The 19,862-nt window shown below is 37.0% G+C and overlaps 2 protein-coding genes across 2 annotated transcripts; one reads left to right on the top strand and one right to left on the bottom strand.

Annotated features, from left to right (window-relative positions):
* The first annotated feature begins 1,950 nt into the window (after positions 1 to 1,950).
* LOC114457825 (adhesion G-protein coupled receptor G2-like) lies at positions 1,951 to 14,938 on the top strand. Its single transcript, XM_028439928.1, has 17 exons — positions 1,951 to 2,103; positions 2,268 to 2,384; positions 4,363 to 4,422; positions 4,529 to 4,663; positions 4,749 to 4,781; positions 5,066 to 5,158; positions 6,065 to 6,224; positions 6,596 to 6,758; positions 8,018 to 8,152; positions 8,226 to 8,336; positions 8,416 to 8,452; positions 9,939 to 10,039; positions 10,141 to 10,265; positions 11,605 to 11,873; positions 11,954 to 12,044; positions 12,125 to 12,402; positions 13,642 to 14,938. Exons 1-17 carry the CDS (start codon positions 2,049 to 2,051, stop codon positions 13,788 to 13,790), a joined length of 2,112 nt encoding a protein of 703 aa, XP_028295729.1. The 5' UTR covers positions 1,951 to 2,048; the 3' UTR covers positions 13,791 to 14,938.
* A 166-nt stretch (positions 14,939 to 15,104) lies between these two features.
* Positions 15,105 to 19,719, bottom strand: knstrn (kinetochore localized astrin (SPAG5) binding protein). The gene is made up of 9 exons (XM_028440241.1): positions 19,629 to 19,719; positions 18,496 to 18,561; positions 18,317 to 18,419; positions 17,357 to 17,377; positions 16,740 to 16,839; positions 16,533 to 16,647; positions 16,393 to 16,454; positions 15,425 to 15,499; positions 15,105 to 15,336 (listed from the first exon to the last, which is right to left on the bottom strand). The coding sequence occupies exons 2-9, from the start codon at positions 18,515 to 18,517 to the stop codon at positions 15,205 to 15,207; spliced, it is 630 nt and encodes a 209-aa protein (XP_028296042.1). The 5' UTR covers positions 18,518 to 18,561; positions 19,629 to 19,719; the 3' UTR covers positions 15,105 to 15,204.
* Positions 19,720 to 19,862: the final 143 nt, after the last annotated feature.

Genomic DNA, 19,862 nt, shown 5'->3' with positions numbered 1-19,862 from the left:
GATAGGAGGGACTATTCGGACGCAGCATCGGACCCAGCGAATTAGGACCCGCGGTCCCCGGAAGTTACATTGCCTAGTATGAATATAGTGTGGTCGGAGGGGCCGATGGCGCACTATGGCAGCCTTGCTTCCGTCAGTCTGCCCCAGGGCTGCTGTGGCTACAATGGTAGCTTACCACCACTAAGTGTGGAGTAAAAGAATAATGCCTTAATTCTGTAAAGCGTCTTTGAGTATCCAAAAAAGCGGTATTTAAAATTGATGTCTTGTTACAGCAGGACAATGATCCAAAACAGAAAGGAAAAACAAAATGAGGACTTTGGAGTGGCCTAGTCAAAGTCCTGACCTCAATCTTATAGAGAGGCTGTGACATGACCTTAAAAAGGTGGTTCATGTTCAAAAAAACCTCCAAAGTGGCTGAACCACAGCAATTCTGCAAAGATGGGTTGGCCAAAATTCCGCTTGAGTGCAGTAGTTGCTGCTAAGGGTGGCCCAACCAGTTATTAGCTTTAGCGGGCATGCGCTTTTTCACACAGGGCCATGTAGATTTGGATTTTTTTTCTTCCTCATTTCTTCCTCATTAAAAAAAACCCCTTCATTTAAAAACTGCGTTTTGTGCTTACTTGTTTTATCTTTGGCTAATGTTTAAATTTGTTTGATGATCTGAAATAATTAAGTGTGGAAAAAATGCAAAAAAGTAAGAAATCAAGAAAGGGACAAAGACTTTTATACTCAAATATATATACATATACATATATACTGTATACTATAAATACAGTATATATACAGAACAAATTCACTTAACTAAAAACAAAACAGTTCACTTAATGCATTTGGCTATGACCTCTGTTTTAAGATTTGTTTATGTGTGCTAACCTTATGCTAAGTCTATGCCCTATTTGAGGAAAAAAACAGTCAAAACTCAATGGCTGGAACCTGAATTTTCTGCAGTGAAGCAACAATGATGATCATGGAAAGTATTTGTTCCATGTTAATCAAGTGAATAATAATAATAATAATAATAATAATAATAATAATAATAATAATAATAATAATAATTCATTTTATTTGTAGTGCATTAACTGTTAAAAGAAGTTTCTGTAAAAAGGTGATATTTAAGTTTTTCTTAACAGTGTCCACCGTTTGCGGGGCCCCGAGGTGGTCTGGGAGGGTGTTCCACAAGCGGGGGGCAGCGGCGTCAAAGGCCCTGTCGCCCATTGTTTTGAGCCGTGTCCTGGGGCGTGACCAGATGGTGTTGTTGGCCTGATCGGGTCCTGGTTGAGATGTGTGGTGTGAGCAGTTCAGTGAGGTAAGTGGGGCCTGCACCCACCGTGCAGACAGTGATGGGTGTGCAGGAGGATCTTATATTCTATGTGGGACTGAATGGGGAGCCAGTGCAGTGTACAGAGGATCGGGGTGATGTGCTCGTGTTTTCGCACCCTCATCAGGACCCTGGCAGCACTGTTCTGCACATACTGGAGCTTTTGGAGGCTCCTGCCAGGGATCCCGATGAGGAGTGGTTTACACTAGTCCAGCCTGGAGGAGACAATAGAATAGTGTAAAATAATGCATTCAATTACCTAACCCTACATTAAACTGACAAACAAAATCTAAACGTAGTGTAAATTCTTCTTATAATCCATTTCTTTATATTATTTAATTATATTCATCTTCATGAATCTTAGTATGAAAGTCTTCAAACATGAGTTTTTATGTTATTGTGAGGCTGTTATTTGGATCCCATAAGATGGATGGACTTGTTCCTTGTGATCTTTGGACTTCTGTTAAATCTATGCAGTTATTATTGTACTAGTTTTGCATATGAAAGTAACTAATCAACCAAGCATTTGCAAAACAAATGCCCTGCAGTGGGACATTATGCAAAGTACTGCAATGTTTCCATCAAACTCAAAGCTTCATTTGATCTCATCCTCTGCTGCTGACTCGGACTTCAACTCCAAACAGACACCCAATACAGTTCATATTTGTAACAGATACCATCCTCTGTCACAGGTTTTGTTGTTGGATTCTTGTTGCTGTGGGAAAACAACATGCACCAACGGAAGTGGATGAGCTGGGTTGTGTTGGTGGACCTTTTGTGGACTTGTGAGTATTCACAGATTCAAAATGATAAAGCTTGACAAAGCCTGTCTCCTCCAAACCCAAAATAAACACCATAAACGCAGACAAGGCCGAGGAGCTACAGAAAAAAAGTCATAAAATATGAATGTTGAATATTCTGGAAAATATTGTCCTTGTTTTTTATGAAGATCTTTCAGCTAGAGAAAGTCCGACCCAAATCTCAGACTGTTTCAGAGAGGGAAGCAAAAGTCTGCTGGTCACTGAGAACTTCTATTGCTTCCTCAGTGCAGAGAAGTTTTTGCCAAGTGAGTACAAATGCAGAATGCATTAACTTGTATATATATATATAAAATTTTATTTTTTACCTTTATTTAACCAGGAAAGTCTTTTCCACTGCAGGAGACATTGTAACAGCACAAAGAAGTGCACTGAAACCTGGGCATGTTGACCAGCTTGTGTTCATTCAATAAAATCTAAAAAGAAAGTACTAACTTTCTGCATATATTTGTTATTCTAGACATATACCTCAGTTAAGTTGCACTAAAGTCATGTTGCACTAAAGTCAAAGTTGGTTTAAAAGCCACAGGCAGATTGTATATTATTTTTTTATTTTAAGTTGTTGGCACATGGCATGTTAAAGACAATGTTTTGAGTGTAAAATATGCCGATTTAGTAAATTTCATACATAATGTTCTCATGAAGGTGTACACATTTACAGATTAGTTGTTTCTTAAGTGATATATTGAAAAAAAACTTGTAATAATTGCCTTATACTTTAATATTGGGTTATATCGTATCGTATTGTGACCTATGTATTGGGATACGAATCGTATCGCCAGATGCCAGGCAATACACACCCCTACTCGACATAATGATGGCTATGTGTAAATAAGGAAACTCCATTCGCTCTAGAGTTTGATGATGTTATCTAACTCTGTAGGCGTTGTCAGTGTGAGCTATCAGTGCTGCCATACATGCTTTTGCTCTATTTCATTTTTTGTTTTTTATAGAAAGTTTTTAAGGAAACTCCAATAGTCGACTCACAACTCGGCAGCGTTAAAAATGGCTGCTTTTTAACCTGACCGCTATGGTCACGAGCACCCCGCCCCCTGACGTAGTTGGTAGGGATGTCCCGATGCAACTTTTTCACTTCTGATACGATACCAATATTGCAGCCTTGCGTATTGGCCGATATCAATATCGATACGACACGATATCAGCACGAATCACACATACTTTTATTACTGTTTTTGTTGTGTGGAATGTTAGAAAAGGTTTGATCAAGTGATGTCACTCAAACAGAGATTAATAGTCAGCAACAGTAGGTATGAGAAAAACTGACCCATTTATTATTAACCAATTGGTTACATACATTTTAACCTTCAACATAATATCTACAGTATTCTACAATTGAATAAATATAATATAATATACGTAAATCAGAGATTTTAGATGCAGTTTGATAAAATCTGATATTCGTTTTCTGGCTGATATCAGACAGATATCCATTATCAATATCGGATCGGGCCACCCCGAGTAGTTGGTGCTTCGTTCAGGCCCAGCAAATGATTTGGTGCTTGTTAAGCACCAGTTTTTAGCATCTGAAGCTGGTGCTTTGATGGTGAAAAAAAAGAATGTGCTAACCTCGGTGCTAGCACCGAGTTAGCATCAGCAACTGGTCGGTCGAAAAGGGGTTTCAGTGCGTCACAAAATTTGAGATACACAATAAGGTAAAATATTTCATAGATGCACTAATCATTTAGGGTGAGTTCTCACAACAAGTTTTGTTATAGGCGTCTTTAATCCTAATTCTGACTAGTCAAAATTACGTTATCTCACAAAAGCAGAATGGCTTTTTTAATTATCCGCAATGTTCCTGTCTTTAATAGATATACAGAATAGCTATTAAATGTTGAAAAGTCATTCCATAAGTGACTTATGCCTTATTACTGCATGCGTATAGTACAAGTATTCCACTCATGTCCGTAGGTGGCAGTAGAGAGCAGAATACCTTACTTTGAATGTTTTCTGTTTCTGAAAACATTAGGTGTACCATAATGAAAAATGCTGATGTAAGGATTAATAAAATTTCAGACTTAATTTCAGACTTCAAGCCATCTTTAATACTTGCAGACAGTTGAGTATAAAGTATAACAGAAAACATGCAAACATTGCACAGAAAAGTCTCCAAACCACAGCTTTCTTTCCAGCGGTGATGCAGCAGTGTTTTAGTCTTATTGGGAATCTTCTTTCTATGACTGAACTGTGAATTTTCCTGCTCAGATGGAGCGTTAGTCGGAGGTGATTGCATTGTGTTCGTTCAGGGAAATGCTACGAAACAAAGTGAGTTTATCTTCGATTTCACCCCAACATTGTGAAGGAATATTACACTGGTTGGATTCAACCAAAGTGATATGATTTACAGTCTTTTTCTGTCCTCCATGACCAGGAATATTAAACAAGTGGTGGCCACAAGTGCAGGAAGACCCACCTCGGCTTTACATTTCCAAACTGCACACCAACACAAACTCCTCTTTCTTTGTTCAGCTTGGGAGCAACTGCAAAGACATGGATGACTTTCAAGGTTATGATTGCTTAGGACAAAGTAACAGTGCAAACTTACAATAGGATGGACTGTTGTCTATAAATAAATGTGTTTTTTTACTCAGATTCAGACAGTGTCTGCAGTCCCAGCCATGAAGGTGAGATTTCTTTGTAGAATTATGAATACACAGATCAGTCCCCTCTAGTGCCTGAGACACATCACACAAACTAATTATACTATATATCTCTATGGGATTGGACCACGTATTCTACTTTGTGCATTTGATATCAATAACTGCAGGTTCAAAGAATTTCCTCTGGTTAAACTCAAACTTTTACACATGCCCATGTTTGCTGCCTCTAACACGTAAAGCTAATGTACATTATCAGGTGAAATTGACTTTTTTTGAGCTAACAAAATGAGATGTCAAAACTTTGTCAGATGATCCTCAGGATGAATGTCACGTTAGATGTGTGCAAACTAAACCAGTGTGTGAGGAATCTGTCTTTGAGAAGAACTCCTGCAGCTCAATGGGTGAGTCCACTGTGTGTGTGCGTGTGTGTGTGCATGCACGCGCTTGTGCAAAAAATGTAGACACATTTTCTTATAGTTGTTCATCAACATAATTTCTTTTTAAAGTGTTCAAATTTGTAAAAGTTTCGAATCATGAATTTTTACTGTCGTTTTATATCATTACTATTTGGGATGTAACGATTCACTCAACTCCCGATACGATTCGATTCACGATACTGGGTTCACGATACGATTCTCTCATGATTTATTTTACAAAATGAGACTATAGACAAATGATGACTGAAAAATATTATTATTTTTTTCTTTGAAAATAAAAATAAAATACTGTACTATTTTCTTTTATTCATTGTCAAAAGAATCCCTTGATAAACTATGCAAAACAATGCAATTTAATTAAAAATAAATCCTGAATCAAATAAATAAAGAAATAATACAAATGAACAAGAAGCCTATTCATTTAAATTCTGGCTCTACAGTAAATTATGCAAAACTGCAGAATAGTTCCTTTTCTTTTTAAAAGTGCAACTGAAAATGTTTTTTGTGCCTTAACAATTGGACATTAAAACAAATCCCATATCTAAGAAATAATATAAATAAACAAACTATGGCTTTCATTCTCTCTCTTGTTTCTCCCTTTCTTCTCTGTGCTCCTCTTACCTTGGATGTTCTTTATTTGTCACTTCTTTCATTTTGTCTTGGGGAAGCCAAAATGCTTCCACACTTCTGATTTAAAACACAGTGGTGTGTCCTGAATTTCAAATTCTAAATAGATATAGCGCCCTTTGCTGTAAAATTTTAATTTTTTAAATTAAAAAGTAAAAAGTATAATAATAATAATAATAATAATAATAATAATAATAATAATAATAATAATAATAATAAAAACATTGTTATTACTGATTTCAGCCCCACATGTCCAGGACCGGTACATTATCGACATAGGACGACCCCAAAACATTACCTGTATAAACTGTATCCGTCCTGTGAAGCATCCAGAGGAGGAGATAAGTCTGGAAAACAAACTTCAAAGTGAAGATGGCGGAAAAGTGGATGCAGGAAAAGCTGCGTAAGACAACAACTCTCACCAAAATACAATATTTAATTCTATTTTTAATGAGTAATGAGAGGGATGTCTGATTCTTTGGATGGCTTTTGCTTTGGCAGCTCAGTGGTATCCCTCACAGCTCATTTAAAATAGAGGTCTAACACACAAAGACACAGTACATGATCATTCACACGTCTATGGTCAGAAATTATCTTTTTACATCTGAGAAAGAAAATTGACACACAGTTAAATATGTGACATCATCTACATGGTGCAGCAGGTTTAAATAGTAATTCAACCGTAAATAATTCCCATTGAACCTTTTTCCTTTAATTGCAGACTACAGTATTTTGTCCTAGCCTTTGTGTAGCATTAATATGATTTCCTTCCAGGCAGCTGATGTCGGAGATGTCTGAGGTTGCTGCCAACATGAGTGGATCCTCAGCCGCTCTGTATGTGAGCGAGGCCGTGCGAGGAGTCTTAGTGAGAAAAACAGAGGCCGAAGACGTGGATGAAGTGTCCATAGCTTATGCATCGTCTCATAATGGCATAACAGTAGGTGAACTGTCCTTCAGTTGACCTTCAACTGTCTAATTAGATGTTTAATGGTTTGATTCAAGCTGAACTAATTCATTACCAGCCAGTAGTTCACACAAATAAAAGGCACGGAAGGACAAACTCAGCTGTGTCATTAAATTAACAAAACAAAACTGTATTTATCAGTAACTTTTCCAGTTAAAAAATAAAAGCTTTTGAATTTTGTAGATTCAATTTGGAGGTTTGGTTTGTTAAAAATGCACAAGTTATTATTTTGTTTAAAAATATTATTTAGCCTTACAGTGGGGCAAAAAGGTATTTTGTCAGCCACCAATTATGCAAGTACTCCCACTTAAAAAGATGTGAGAGGCCTGTAATTTTCATCATAGGTATACCTCAACTATGAGAGACAAAATTAGAAAAAAAATCCAGAAAATCACATTGTGGGATTTTTATTGAATTAATTGGTAAATCCCTCGGTAAAAAAGGTATTTGGTCACCTACAAACAAGCAAGATTTCTGGTAAAAACTCAACTTGTCGTGTTTGGAGGAGAAAGAACACCATACCTACTGTAAAGCATGGGGGTGGTAGCATCATGCTTTGGGGCTGTTTCTCTGCAAAGGGACCAGGACGACTGATCCGTGTAAAGGAAAGAATGAATGGGGCCATGTATTGTGAGATTTTGACTGAAAACCTCCTTCCATCAGCAAGGGCACTGAAGATGAAACGTGGCTGGGTCTTTCAGCAATGATCCCAAACACATCACCCGGGCAACGAAGGAGTGGCTTTGTAAGAAGCATTTCAAGGTCCTGGAGTGGCCTAGCCAGTCTCCAGATCTCAACCCCATAGAAAATCTTTGGAGGGAGTTGATAGTCCGTGTTGCCTAGTAACAGCCCCAAAATATCACTGCTCTAGAGGAGATCTGCATGGAGGAATGGGCCAAAATACCAGCAACAGTGTGTGAAAACCTTGTGAAGACTCCCAACGTTTGACCTCTGTCATTGCCAACAAAGGGTACATTACAAAGTATTGAAATGAATTTTGTTATTGACTAAATACATATTTTCCACCATAATTTGCAAATAAATTCATTAAAACTCCTACAATGCGATTTTCAGAATTGAAAGAGAATAATCTCTGTTGTGCTTTTGGAAATTACTTTTAAATGTTGAAAGTGTTTTTTATTCACCAGGGTGGAAGAAACCATGTGAAGTTTATTTAATTTTTCACAGGTAAATATGCTGCAATTTCTACTAAATTATCTTCTTTCCTTCAGATTATAGAAGAAAAAACATCTCTGTCTGAATTCTCCAAATCCGTCACCGTTCCAGGAGAAGCTTTCCAAAAAGCACTCCTGTCAAACCTCAGTCAAGCTTTTGTCGCTGTTCTCCGATTCCAAAATCTCACCCAGGTAAAAGCAAAGTTTTCCAGCCTGATGTGAAATTCTACTTTCTCTGTACTTATTCTGTTGTCCAAATCTTCAGGACGAGTTCAACAGCACAGTTTTAGATGGTGAGGTTTTAGCCGTGGAGATGGGGGCCATCATTGCTAATCTCACAGACCTGATAGACATCAGTGTGAGGAACGTTCAATACGTGAGTATGAAACGTGCATTGTTGGTATTGGCTAATATGGAGCGCAATAGAAAATCTACTCAACTATTTTTGTTTTCAGGATGGGAACCTGTCATGTCGATCATGGGATGGTGAAGGTAAAATCAACACCAAGGCCCTGAGATTTGCGCACGCCAACAGGACGACACGTGCAAACAAGTTGCAGTTGGTTTATTACCAGGCTTAGCAAGAATGGTGTCTGTGCAAAATAATATGAGTTTTCTGTTTAGCACATTCACCTCTGATAAATAAATAATCAAAGTAACTCTGCCAGAACACACACAATATCGTGACGAGGAGATGCAAATAGATCAATTTATCTCATGCAATATGAGTAACTAGAGCTGGAGTTGAAGGTGATGCCTGTTTGTGTGTGGTTATTTAGCACCTTTGACAGGCAGGCATCGACTGCCACAGCTTCACTCACAGATGGCTGCATTTAGTGTTGAAGGAAGAGACGTAGGTAGAACAAAAGATGATTAAAAAACAGATTTTTCAGTATTTCTGTAATGATTAAACCAAAAATGTTTTTCTAACAACTATTTTCTTCTTTCTTCATCTATCTGTCCATCTTTTTTTTTTTTTACTGTTCTTCTTGATTTCTCCATAGGCTTGACTTTCTCACAGATAACCTCTCATATTGCGTTTCTCCTGCTTATATTTACACTCATTTTTTTGCTGTTATTCAAGAATATGTTTTTTCACCTTTTTCCGCTAACAACTCCAAATCAACGCTTCAAACTCTATTTTGCGCGTGCTGTCTTTCTGCTCTCCCACAATTCACCAAGCTGAACACCATGTTGTGTTCCAAACCCTCATTTAAATTGGGCCGACTCCACCACTTTTGCACTTGGTTGTTATTTGCGTAGGATTTCTTAGTAAATCAGCCAAGTCAGTGAACAAACATCTTGTGCGATGCAGAATTCAGGACAATAAATATTCAGCATTGTTCAGGTTTATTAATGTATTTCAATCAATGTTTTCATTTACATTGCTTTGTCATCTGATGAAATCCTGCCTCATATTTGATGTAATCAAAGGAATGAATCTACATTTCAATCAAATTACTTATTTTAGTCAAAATACTTGACTATAGCCTCTGTAAAGTGGTCAAGTAAAATCTGTATTTAGTCAGTTGAGATTAAAATTAATCAAACATCTCGTGACTAAATTAGGACTAAAATTGTTAATTAAGTCAATAAATAAAGGCGGTGGCTATCCGTACGGTTCCCGTATCAATATACCGACATTCTATCCGTACGCAGCACCCCTCATTGGCCAGTTTAGGTCACGTGACTAAGACTAAACCTAACCCTAATCCTAACCGTAAAAATTGTTACGATATAGGGTTATAACCTAAGCCTAACCCTAAGACGCTACGTACGTGTACTTCGATAAACGTACCAATAGCACCGGTGGTTGTCTGTACAGCAACTGTACGAATAGACACTTTCATAAATAAATAATTACAGAAACTAAGTGATAAGTAAATGCGAACCAAATCAGTGTCCTGTTGGTTTTCTTCACACATCTTGCTCTTGTCATAATAAGTTTGAGCCTTTCATCCGATCTCTTGTCTCATAGGAAGTAAACCAAAGTGGATTGATGACGGATGTGTGACTGTGCAGGTTGGAAACAACATCACATGCCGGTGCTCACATCTCACGTTCTTTGCGATCCTAATGGTTCGTACATGTAGCTTTTCTCATCCTGTTTCATTTCAATATTAAAGCTTTCATCCTTTTCAAAACTGATTCACTGCAAACTGTCTTCCTTATCTTTTCAGTCTCCTCTTCTCAATGAAACCATCTCGAGTTCTGACCTGCAAAAACTCACCATTATTACCCAGGTTGGCTGTGGCTTGTCCATGTTCTTCCTGAGCATCATCCTCTTCATGCACTGCCTTCTAAGGTAAGATTCAAGTCGTCAGACCTATTCTGCTCTACTTGGGACTTCTTTCTAGAATTCCAGGTCATTTATACTGTGCATAAAGGTTTCCCTGGTCCTACTGATCTATCACTGGCCATTGGAACTGGGACCAGGTCTCAGGTTGCTGGTCCATATCTGATCTTTTCACTGCACTCTCTCATTATTGTAGGTGTTCCCATATACTAATAACTAATTTCTTGCTCCTCTACATTTTCATAATTTAATTATTTAACTTGTTTTATTATCCATTAAAACTATGACTTCTCATTTTTTCATACAAAAAGCCAGGGTGTCTTTTACAAGGCTACTTAGGACTAATATGGCAGCTTCAAAGTGAAACATATTGACCATACATGGGCAACTAGCTGGCTAGGGCCACATGCATTCCTTGAACTAATTTTGAGCAGCTCCCAAAGTACATGCACCAAATAAATCCCAAAACACAAAAAATGACTGAAAAATACACTATGCAACAAAAAACACTAAAATGACTCAGAAAACATACAACATAGCAGAAGTAACACACGAAGACAACCACAAAAACACAACCTTTGGTCTTTCTGAGGACGTAACACCAATGTTAGCGAAAATTCTCTTCTGGTCAAAGCCAGAGGTGGACTGGGACAAAAACTCAGCCCTGGCATTTTCTGTCCGGAACAGCTCACTATATTATTATTAAGTCATTAATGCTCGCCATGTGGCTTTTTATGTCTTCATTTTGATTATTATTCCCCCAGAAAACCTTAAAAGGGGGAAATTTATTAACCCCTTTTTACCTATTTCCTTTGGCCATTTTGCAACTTCCTTTTCCAAAAGTTCTGAGGCTTTTTTCAGACTTTAGGTACCCTTTGCAAGTTCTTTTTGACACTTTTTGTCCTTTCCTTAATTTTTTTTTGGCCGCTTTTCATTCAAATACGCTCAATAAATAAATATGTTTTCTTTTTTCCCTACATTTTGCCTTTTTTGTTCCACATTTTTGGCCTTTTAGTTTGGCACATCCTTTTCCATTACATACCAACTCGTTCCTCTTTATTTGCCCTTTTTTTACCTATAGTTTGCCTGTAGTTACTTTACACTTTTTTCTTGCCATGTTTTTGCCACTTTTGGACCATTTTTGGTCACCTGTTACCATGTCTGCCTCCACTCGCTCGTTAAAAAAAAAAAAAAAAGGAGCAGCGGACCGGCCCACTTTGGGTCGACGGCCCACCGGGACGATGCCCTGTATGCCAGATGGCCAGTCCACCCCTGGTCAAAGCGTATTTTGCTGTTTGCTGATGATTGTCGCTTTATGATAACACACATAACCTCTCCTGTTGAATAGGAGGACCATAGCTAGTCACACCATGTTGATTCTCATCCACCTGGTCTCAGCCATGTTCCTGCTGAACTTGACTTTCCTGGTCAACAACTTTGTGGCAGAGCTGGACAACGCTGTGGGTTGTAGCGTCATGGGAGCTCTCACGCACTACTTCCTGTTGACCACTTTCACCTGGTTTGGTGCGCAGGCGTTTCACCTCTGCCTGCAGCTGTACAAAGGCGGCCCGATTCTCATCAAGCACTATTTACTGAAAGTGTCTCTTACCAGCTGGAGTAAGTCTAGTTCTCTGTCTATTTAAGTCAGACATGCACTGTTTGACATTGTTGTCATCCTGTAACTGTTTTCTCCCCAGCATTTCCAAGTGTAGGTGTAATTATTTTGCTTATCCTACAAAAGTACGGTAACCTGCTCACCCACACTGACACTTATGAAGACGTGGCCATGTGAGCTGCTTCTTTTTGACATGCTTTACCTCTTGCCTTTAGAAGTTTTTAGTTTCTCTGACATTTTGTCCTGTGTCAAGGTGCTGGATAACAGACAATAACGTTCATCTCATTGTAAACATTGGGTACTACTCACTTATCTTCATCCTCACCTCTACGGCCTTCATCGTTATACTCTCCTGGCTCTATTGTGGTAAAAGAGACCTCAAGGCACACGAGAGCCGGGGTGGCAAACATATGGTAACAGTCCTCGGGCTGTGCAGCATGCTGGGCATCACCTGGGGTTTTGCTTTCTTTGCCTTTGGCGCCATACGGATTTATGCCTGCTACATTTTCACCACCCTCAACTCCTTCCAAGGTATGATACACACATACCGTACACACATTCTCTTTACCTCTCAAATGGTGTTAGACACTGTTGTGGTTAGATTTGGGTTCAAAGTGTAGAGCAGAAGAGCCATAATTTAATTTAATGTGTTGCAGCAGGTGCTTTTCCTGTTTTAAAACAGGAAACCCTTTTCTTTTGTAAATAATTAATCATTTCCAGGGACATGGAATAGTAAAAGTCCACACACCTGGGAACTGTAGCAAATGGTTTTCTATTAATTTGCCAACAAACTCCATGAAATAACCTAAATTAAGGAAATACCTGCTTATTTTTTTCTGAAAAGGTATTTCATCTTACTGGTTAATTTTTGTGTAAAAACTCAACATTTTTACTTGTTTTTAAAAATTATTGATGGGCCATTTGTTTGCAGATAATTTATCTTACTTTAATGTATCCCTGATTTTACTTAAAATGAGAGATTAACAAAAAAATAAGATATTAAGATATAAAAAGAAAGAGAAAAGAAAATCATATGACAATTTTTTTTTTTTTTTTTTTTTAATTGTGGATTTCCCTTTATCTAAATGTTGATGTGAAGAGGTTGAAGAATTCTCAGCTGACATCACCATGATATAAATATAATATTTATTATTACATGATAGTCTATAGATAGACTAGTGCCTATATATACTTCAACCACTGGTTTTCATCTTTAACATTAGCTCATACATCAGAAAAGAATGGTTCTGCTGTCTTTGCAATAGAATAGAGAAAGACAACCTATTAAACATTTGATAACGGGGGCCATCTGTGCCTGGTGCCCCTCACTCAGGCTTCAATGTAAAACAGATGGTTCATAAGACATATGGCCTAGAAACATAAGGAATACTACAGCCATTATTGATATAACATACTGGATTTCATTCTCTGGACTCCCATGATACACTTTACTCATAAAAGGAAGGCCTCTCAGGTCTGCTGAGGACATACATGTTGAAACCGTTAACCTTAGTTCAAAAGAGTATAAACCTTTTAATATCAAATGTTAAGTACTTTAATACACTACATAATCATATGAGTATCTGTTTTTGTTTGTTTTTTCTCCAGTGGCACTAATCCTCTTCCATAGATATCAGATATAAAAAATAGAGACTGAGCATTTAAAGCAATGCAAAGACCACCAGAATATACACTCCGTTTGAGACGGATAGTAACTGGTCTGTCATAAAACCTACTAATATCTTACTGAAAGCTCTCTCTGTTCACTAGGTTTATTCCTGTTCATCTACTACTACAATATTCGAAATGGGGACGTGAGCGATCGTACCTACAGCAGCACTGTTACAACCAGTGTGACCACCTTTGAGAATCCCTACTGCCACTCACACAACCAACACGATGAAAAGTTCAAAAAGTGACCCATGACTTTGTCAGATTGAAATTTGCTGTATATTACACGTATGTCCTTTTGTGTGGTTCATCCTATTCACCGAAAAGATGGAAAGCTAATATTACAGCTGTATTGATAAAAAAGGGCTAAATTATTCAGATTATTAAATAGATTATGGCTAATTTATATTTACTATATGTAAACTGTTTAAATTTTCTGAAAGGTCCATTGTCATTTTTAAGAGTGTCCCAGTCTGGTAGTGATATCAGATGTCAGTCCATAATCAGCAAAAATATGGAAAAAAACAAATAAAACTGAAATTGACTTGATTCCCTACGACCCTGAAAATAAAGGAACATGTGGGTTTTAAAATGATTAATCAGCATGCTTCTAAAATCGCTATAATAATTATAGTTTTTATTGGAACTATTGAGGTCTTATAATTTCATTTTTTAAATTTAACTGTAGAATACTGTTATGTTTAAGGTTTATTGGTTACATTTGTTTAACCCATTGGTTAATAATAAATTGGTCAGTTTTTCCATACCTTCCATTACTGACTATTGTTCTTTGAGTAATATCAGATCAAGCCTTTTCTAACATTTTACGCTACAAATAATATGCAATAGAAGTACGTATGATTTGTGCTGAAATTGTATCGACAAAGGATGCAATATGGGTATCATATTGGAAGGGGAAATGTTGTCGGTGACACCCCTAATTTTTTTACTCTGTAAATTAATTCTGCAAGTCTAATTATTAGAGGATTTTGTTCTCAGGACTTGCATTTGAGAACCAGCTACAAATTCTTTAAGTACTGAAATCTACAACATTCGTCTCTCATAAATGAGCTTTTCTTGTCCATGACATCAGAAATCCAAACCTTAGATGGAAAACTGTTTTTGTTGTTGAAGAAATCTACATCATCTGGCAGAAAAAAGGACTTTACCACCAGGTGATGCTGAATCTATGACTCCAACAAAGGTGATGTGTAATTGATAAACGTGTTTCTAAACAAAGCACTCACAAACGTTATCCCTTCTTGCAATCAGAGCCATTTCTAAATATTTTGGGGCCCCTATTTTCCTGAGCAACATGGAAAGATTCCTAATCCATTTAATGGTCCACAAAATGCTTATACTGATTGACTTTGAAGTCCAGCAATTTTGAATAAATTATGCCTGAAATATAAATTTTATGATATAAAAAATAAGTTTTGTACCATCATTCATTACACTTCTTTGCTGCAATCATTCTATTCCTTTCCTTACAAACCTGTTGTGTATAATCTATTGTCATTCACTGTTTGGAATCAGGAGATAAAATTCAGTTGTAATGAAAAAAGGTTTATTTCACTTTAATCACATGAGAAAAATAACATGTTAGGCATAAATATATACAAAGGCTTGTTTTTTTGTTAGATTTAAATGGAAAAGTGTTGCTCAGTTTTGCAATAAGCTTTCGGCTTCAATGAGAGCTTCTTCCATCTGCTTGGCGTGCATGGAGAAATCCTCCCTTTCCTGCAGCATGTGTTCTCGTGCACTGGAGACCTTTTTCATTGTTGTCTGGATTTCCTAAAATACACATATAAATAAATCACCTTGAAAAAAATTGTAAATCCCAATGCTTGGTTTGTAAAAGTGGGAGTGAATAGTTGCTCACATCTAGCCGAGCAAGTTGCTCTAACGCAGCGTCACTGAAGCTCTTCAGTTCATTCAGCAGCTCTCTGGACGCACTCTGGAATAAAGACAATAAAAGTGATCAAAAATCCATGGATAACTTTTGATGTCCCGTGTCTCTAGATGATCTCCAGCGATTTTGAACCCTGTCAGTGAAACGCCCTAGGAGAAATACGTTAAAATACAACATGAGCAAAAAATTGCAATTTTCAATTCAAGATTCTGGACTTCCTGTGTGTTTTTTGTCGTGGTCATAATAATATTTTTTTTACTTGTCTTGTCATGGTCTACTTCTGTGTCAACTTTCATGATTCTACAATTAATTTTTTTGGCAATTCCTATCTCGTAATGCATTTTTGGCGTACTTGGGGACGCTGGTGTGTCAGATTTTTGCATTTTTTAAAAAAAATCAGAAATAGCTAGAAATTAGAGAAGCGCGCAATTGAATTTTGTTAGAATTTTTGTGACCCTTCATAATGGTTCAGTGGCTGAAACGTAGGTGAGTTGGTTCCGACACCGGGAAAGGACAGAAAGAAAGAAAGAAAGAAAGAAAGAAAGAAAGAAAGAAAGAAAGAAAGAAAGAAAAAGATATTCCAGCACAATAACAACGTTTCCCCTTTTTTGAGTACCATCAACAATAAATTTTTCAGAAAGCGTAGGGGTATGTTTACGACAAGACAAGGGTCCCTGGTCACTGACGGGCACGTAGCGTTCACATAGGCTCCGCCCCTTCCCTCATAGTGTGGCCACTATGAGAGCAAGAGGCCCTTCGCCAGCTCGTGGCGCTCGGGCCTAAATACAACAGTCAGAACTGTGTCTCTGTGTTAATGAATATTAAATATATTATTTCCATTCCTTGCTTGTTTGTGTGTGTGTGATTGAGTACCATATGCAGGTGCTTTTATAAGTTTACTTTGACATTATGAATAAAAAGAATTAAAAGAATTTCACCATGACTTCCTTTCGTTGGTCTTCTTTCTGCTGCTCAGCTTCTCCCACCTTTTCTCCTAAAACTAAGAATTAAAAAAACACAATCAGTGTGTGTTCATGCGAGTCAATTTCAACCCACATACTAGAAATGACTGTTTCACCTGGGTCTATTTTGGCTGCAACAAGAACCGCATGCGAGTCCTTCAGGTTCTTCTCAATCTCCACGTTCTTCATTTTGAGCTGATTGAGCTGCAGCTCCATCTCTACTACTTTATTCTGCAACACAAATCCACATCAGCACAAAGGAAAACGTAGAAACTGAGAAAAAGCTGCACAGCATCAGTTTAGGATGAACAAAGCATGTGCACCTGCATCTCTGAGACGTTTAGCTTCAGCTGCTCATTGGCTGACACCAGGTTCTCGTTCCGTTCCTTGAGCTCAGCTTGCTGGCCGTACCTGGTGCTGATCCTACAGGAAGTTAGAATCAAGTCGTGAAAATTAAAAAATATAAAAAAATAACGCCTGACCATTTGCTCATGCTCAGCTGGACTGATTGCCAAACAAGCTGAAACTAGGGTTAGAGTTTTATTCTGGTTAGGTTTGCAAAGGGGCAAAAAATTTCCTGTACATTTTCACAGGAACATAAGCTTTATTGGAATTAACCGGAAATGTCCAAACTTCCAATTTCCAGTTAATTCCAATAAATAATTCCAATGAAAAGTTTATATTTTTGAATGTTCACAAACTTTGTGAACACACCTGTGGAAATTTAAAGCCTCTTTACAACAGTAATTCTTATAAATAAATAAAAATCATCAATGATCACAAACTAGGATCTTAATTCAGATGTTCATGTTTAGTGTAGCTGTCTTAATAATTCTAAGGAGGGGGGCTGATTTCATCACTATTTAGACTAATATGTACTATGCTAAGTTTGCCTGTTCATACGATTAATCAATAAATGAATGAATAATGAAAGACTCACCCTTTGTGAACAATGTTTTTCCTAAAACACATGACAAAGGAGGGAAAAACAAGAGTTAAGGAGATGATATAGCTGGTAGGGGTGAGTATTGGAAAGGATGTTGCAATATGATACGTATCACGATACGATATTATCATGATATATTGCAATATTCTTGCCAGTTAATATTAAAATGAAACGTAAAGATGAAAAATCAAGTTGCTGTATGTGTTCATCAGAAGATATTGTTCATTAAGAGAACAAATTGAGTAAAAACTGTTTGCTTCAAAACATTCTATTTATTATTATTATATCTACGGCGCCATCTAGCGGAGTGGAGGTGTGATAGTGGCATAACTTTCCAAAGTTTTTATGTAGAAACAGGAGCTGGTCAACATGCCCAGTAGTTCGGCTGCTCCACTGAAAAGTGACAATGTCTACAGCAGCAGAAAACACACGTCCACGAAAATGTGAAAAATACAATAAGAAAAACATTGATTATAGAAAAAATATATTTAAAAAAAATATATAAATATATATATATTTTTTTAAACCGATTAAAAATAAATAAATAATTGCGAGATATCGTGACATCGATTTTTTTTTTTACATCCCTAATAGCTGGTAGATGTCAGAAGAACAACTATAGACACATTTATAAACAATAATATCCAAAATGTGCTTTTTTTTAAACACACAAAACAAAAAGAGTAAATTAATTCCATATAAAGCACAATACATCTGGTATAGCATAATTATTTAATGAGGGTTTCTAGTCCTCAGGCTACAAACATAGCTCCACTTCATCTCCTATGTTACCGTACGAGTTAAATAAGTCTAATAAAGAATATACATGAGTTAAAAAAATAAGCACAAAAACAAACAAAGTTGTTCTAATCTTATTTATAAAATCTGAAGTGAAGTACCCTTGAACGACTGGCCCAGGTGCGTGACAATCTCACAGCCATTAGCTGCTCTTACCGTGTCAGGTTTTCCTTTAGTGGTTTGTGTCCACCAGCAGCTGCACTGTCTTTAGATTCATGTTTATGATCTCCTTTCTTTGCTTCTGAAGCTAAGTGGACACCTAGGAAATACATATATAACATTCACACTTATACATTACAAATACATGAGTCTGATGAAAATCTGGTTTGACTCACCTCTGGGTATTTTTGTAGCCATGGCAGTGTATATAGATGTCTCTCCACCAAAGATGATGATGATAGCTTTGTTAATAAAAAAAAAAACACACAAAACAAATAACAGATTATTTCCTCCATACAAGCATGTGTCTGGTTGTTTAATAAACAAAGTGTAACAGAAAAGTACGTTTTTCCTCTGTGCCAGGATGGCCGACTGGTCTAAGGCACCGCATTCAAGAATCCGCTAACGTGGGTTCGAATTCCACTTTTGTCATATATATTTTTTCATTTTAACATATTTAACATGGCAAATTCCACCTTTAAAAATACATAAACAAAAAAAAAAATCAATATTTTAGACTCTTTCCTGGGTTAGGGATAGGTTTAGGACTAAAACAAAAGGGTTAGCGGGGTAGCTAAAAATATATATGAGCTAAAATAAAACTGACGGAGCTTTGAGTCACGTGGTGCATCTATCACGTCACCTAAACTGGCCAATGAGGAGCGCGCCGTATGAATAGCCACGGCATTTAATAAATGGTTTAATAAACTCTGAGTCGACTAAGACCAAGCTTTAATAACAGTTCATTAGAGAAAACTGAAGTTAGTTTATTGCTAATTTTGATCAAGCCAAAGGACTAAAACAGTACGTCAATGAAGGCTGGTACCTGCGTCACTATGGCAACGAGACGTAACTTTTTACGTAATGACGTAACATAGATCTAGAAAATTTTATTAAGGCTCTAAATATAAATATATTCAATCAATATACAAGAAGGGATCTAATTCGTGATTTATCTCTTTGTTTTGCAGTTCTTACAGCATTTAGTTATTAGTTATGATGCTGTCGGAGCTGGTTCACTCGGTAAAATGAACACCAGTTTTACCGAAACACCAGGTAAAGCAATGACTGACCACACTACACGAAAACCGTGAACAAAAGTGAAAAAATAAAGCAGGATAAAACAAGAAAACCATAACAGCAGAACTGAAATCTCTCAAGTGTCGAGTCTTTTTGCTTGCTAAACATATATAAACAAAAACTTTGCTGCCGCTGGTCGATTACCCACGTTTTTATTATCCCGGGTGAAAAATAAATACGTGTAGGTGTAAATTCCTATAATAGGGTTATAGGAAAGATGATAACGCACCTTTTGGGTTACGATGATCGTGAGATTTGTGTCTGAATCTGAAAAGAGCAACACCAAATTTGAAAAGGCCCCGCCCACAGCGTCAGTTCCTATTAAGACGCAACTTCCGCTTTATTTGTAAACCTGTTGTTTTTTATTTGGATTTCTTGTTCATACAATAAATTAGTTTCTGTCTTTTTTAACATCTAATATTTTCTGTTGGAATTTTTTTTTATCTCACGAGAAAATACATTT

This window comes from Gouania willdenowi, chromosome 24 (assembly GCF_900634775.1).
Source record: "Gouania willdenowi chromosome 24, fGouWil2.1, whole genome shotgun sequence".
NCBI lineage: Eukaryota > Metazoa > Chordata > Actinopteri > Blenniiformes > Gobiesocidae > Gouania > Gouania willdenowi.
This window is presented reverse-complemented; position numbering and strand designations above follow the sequence as displayed.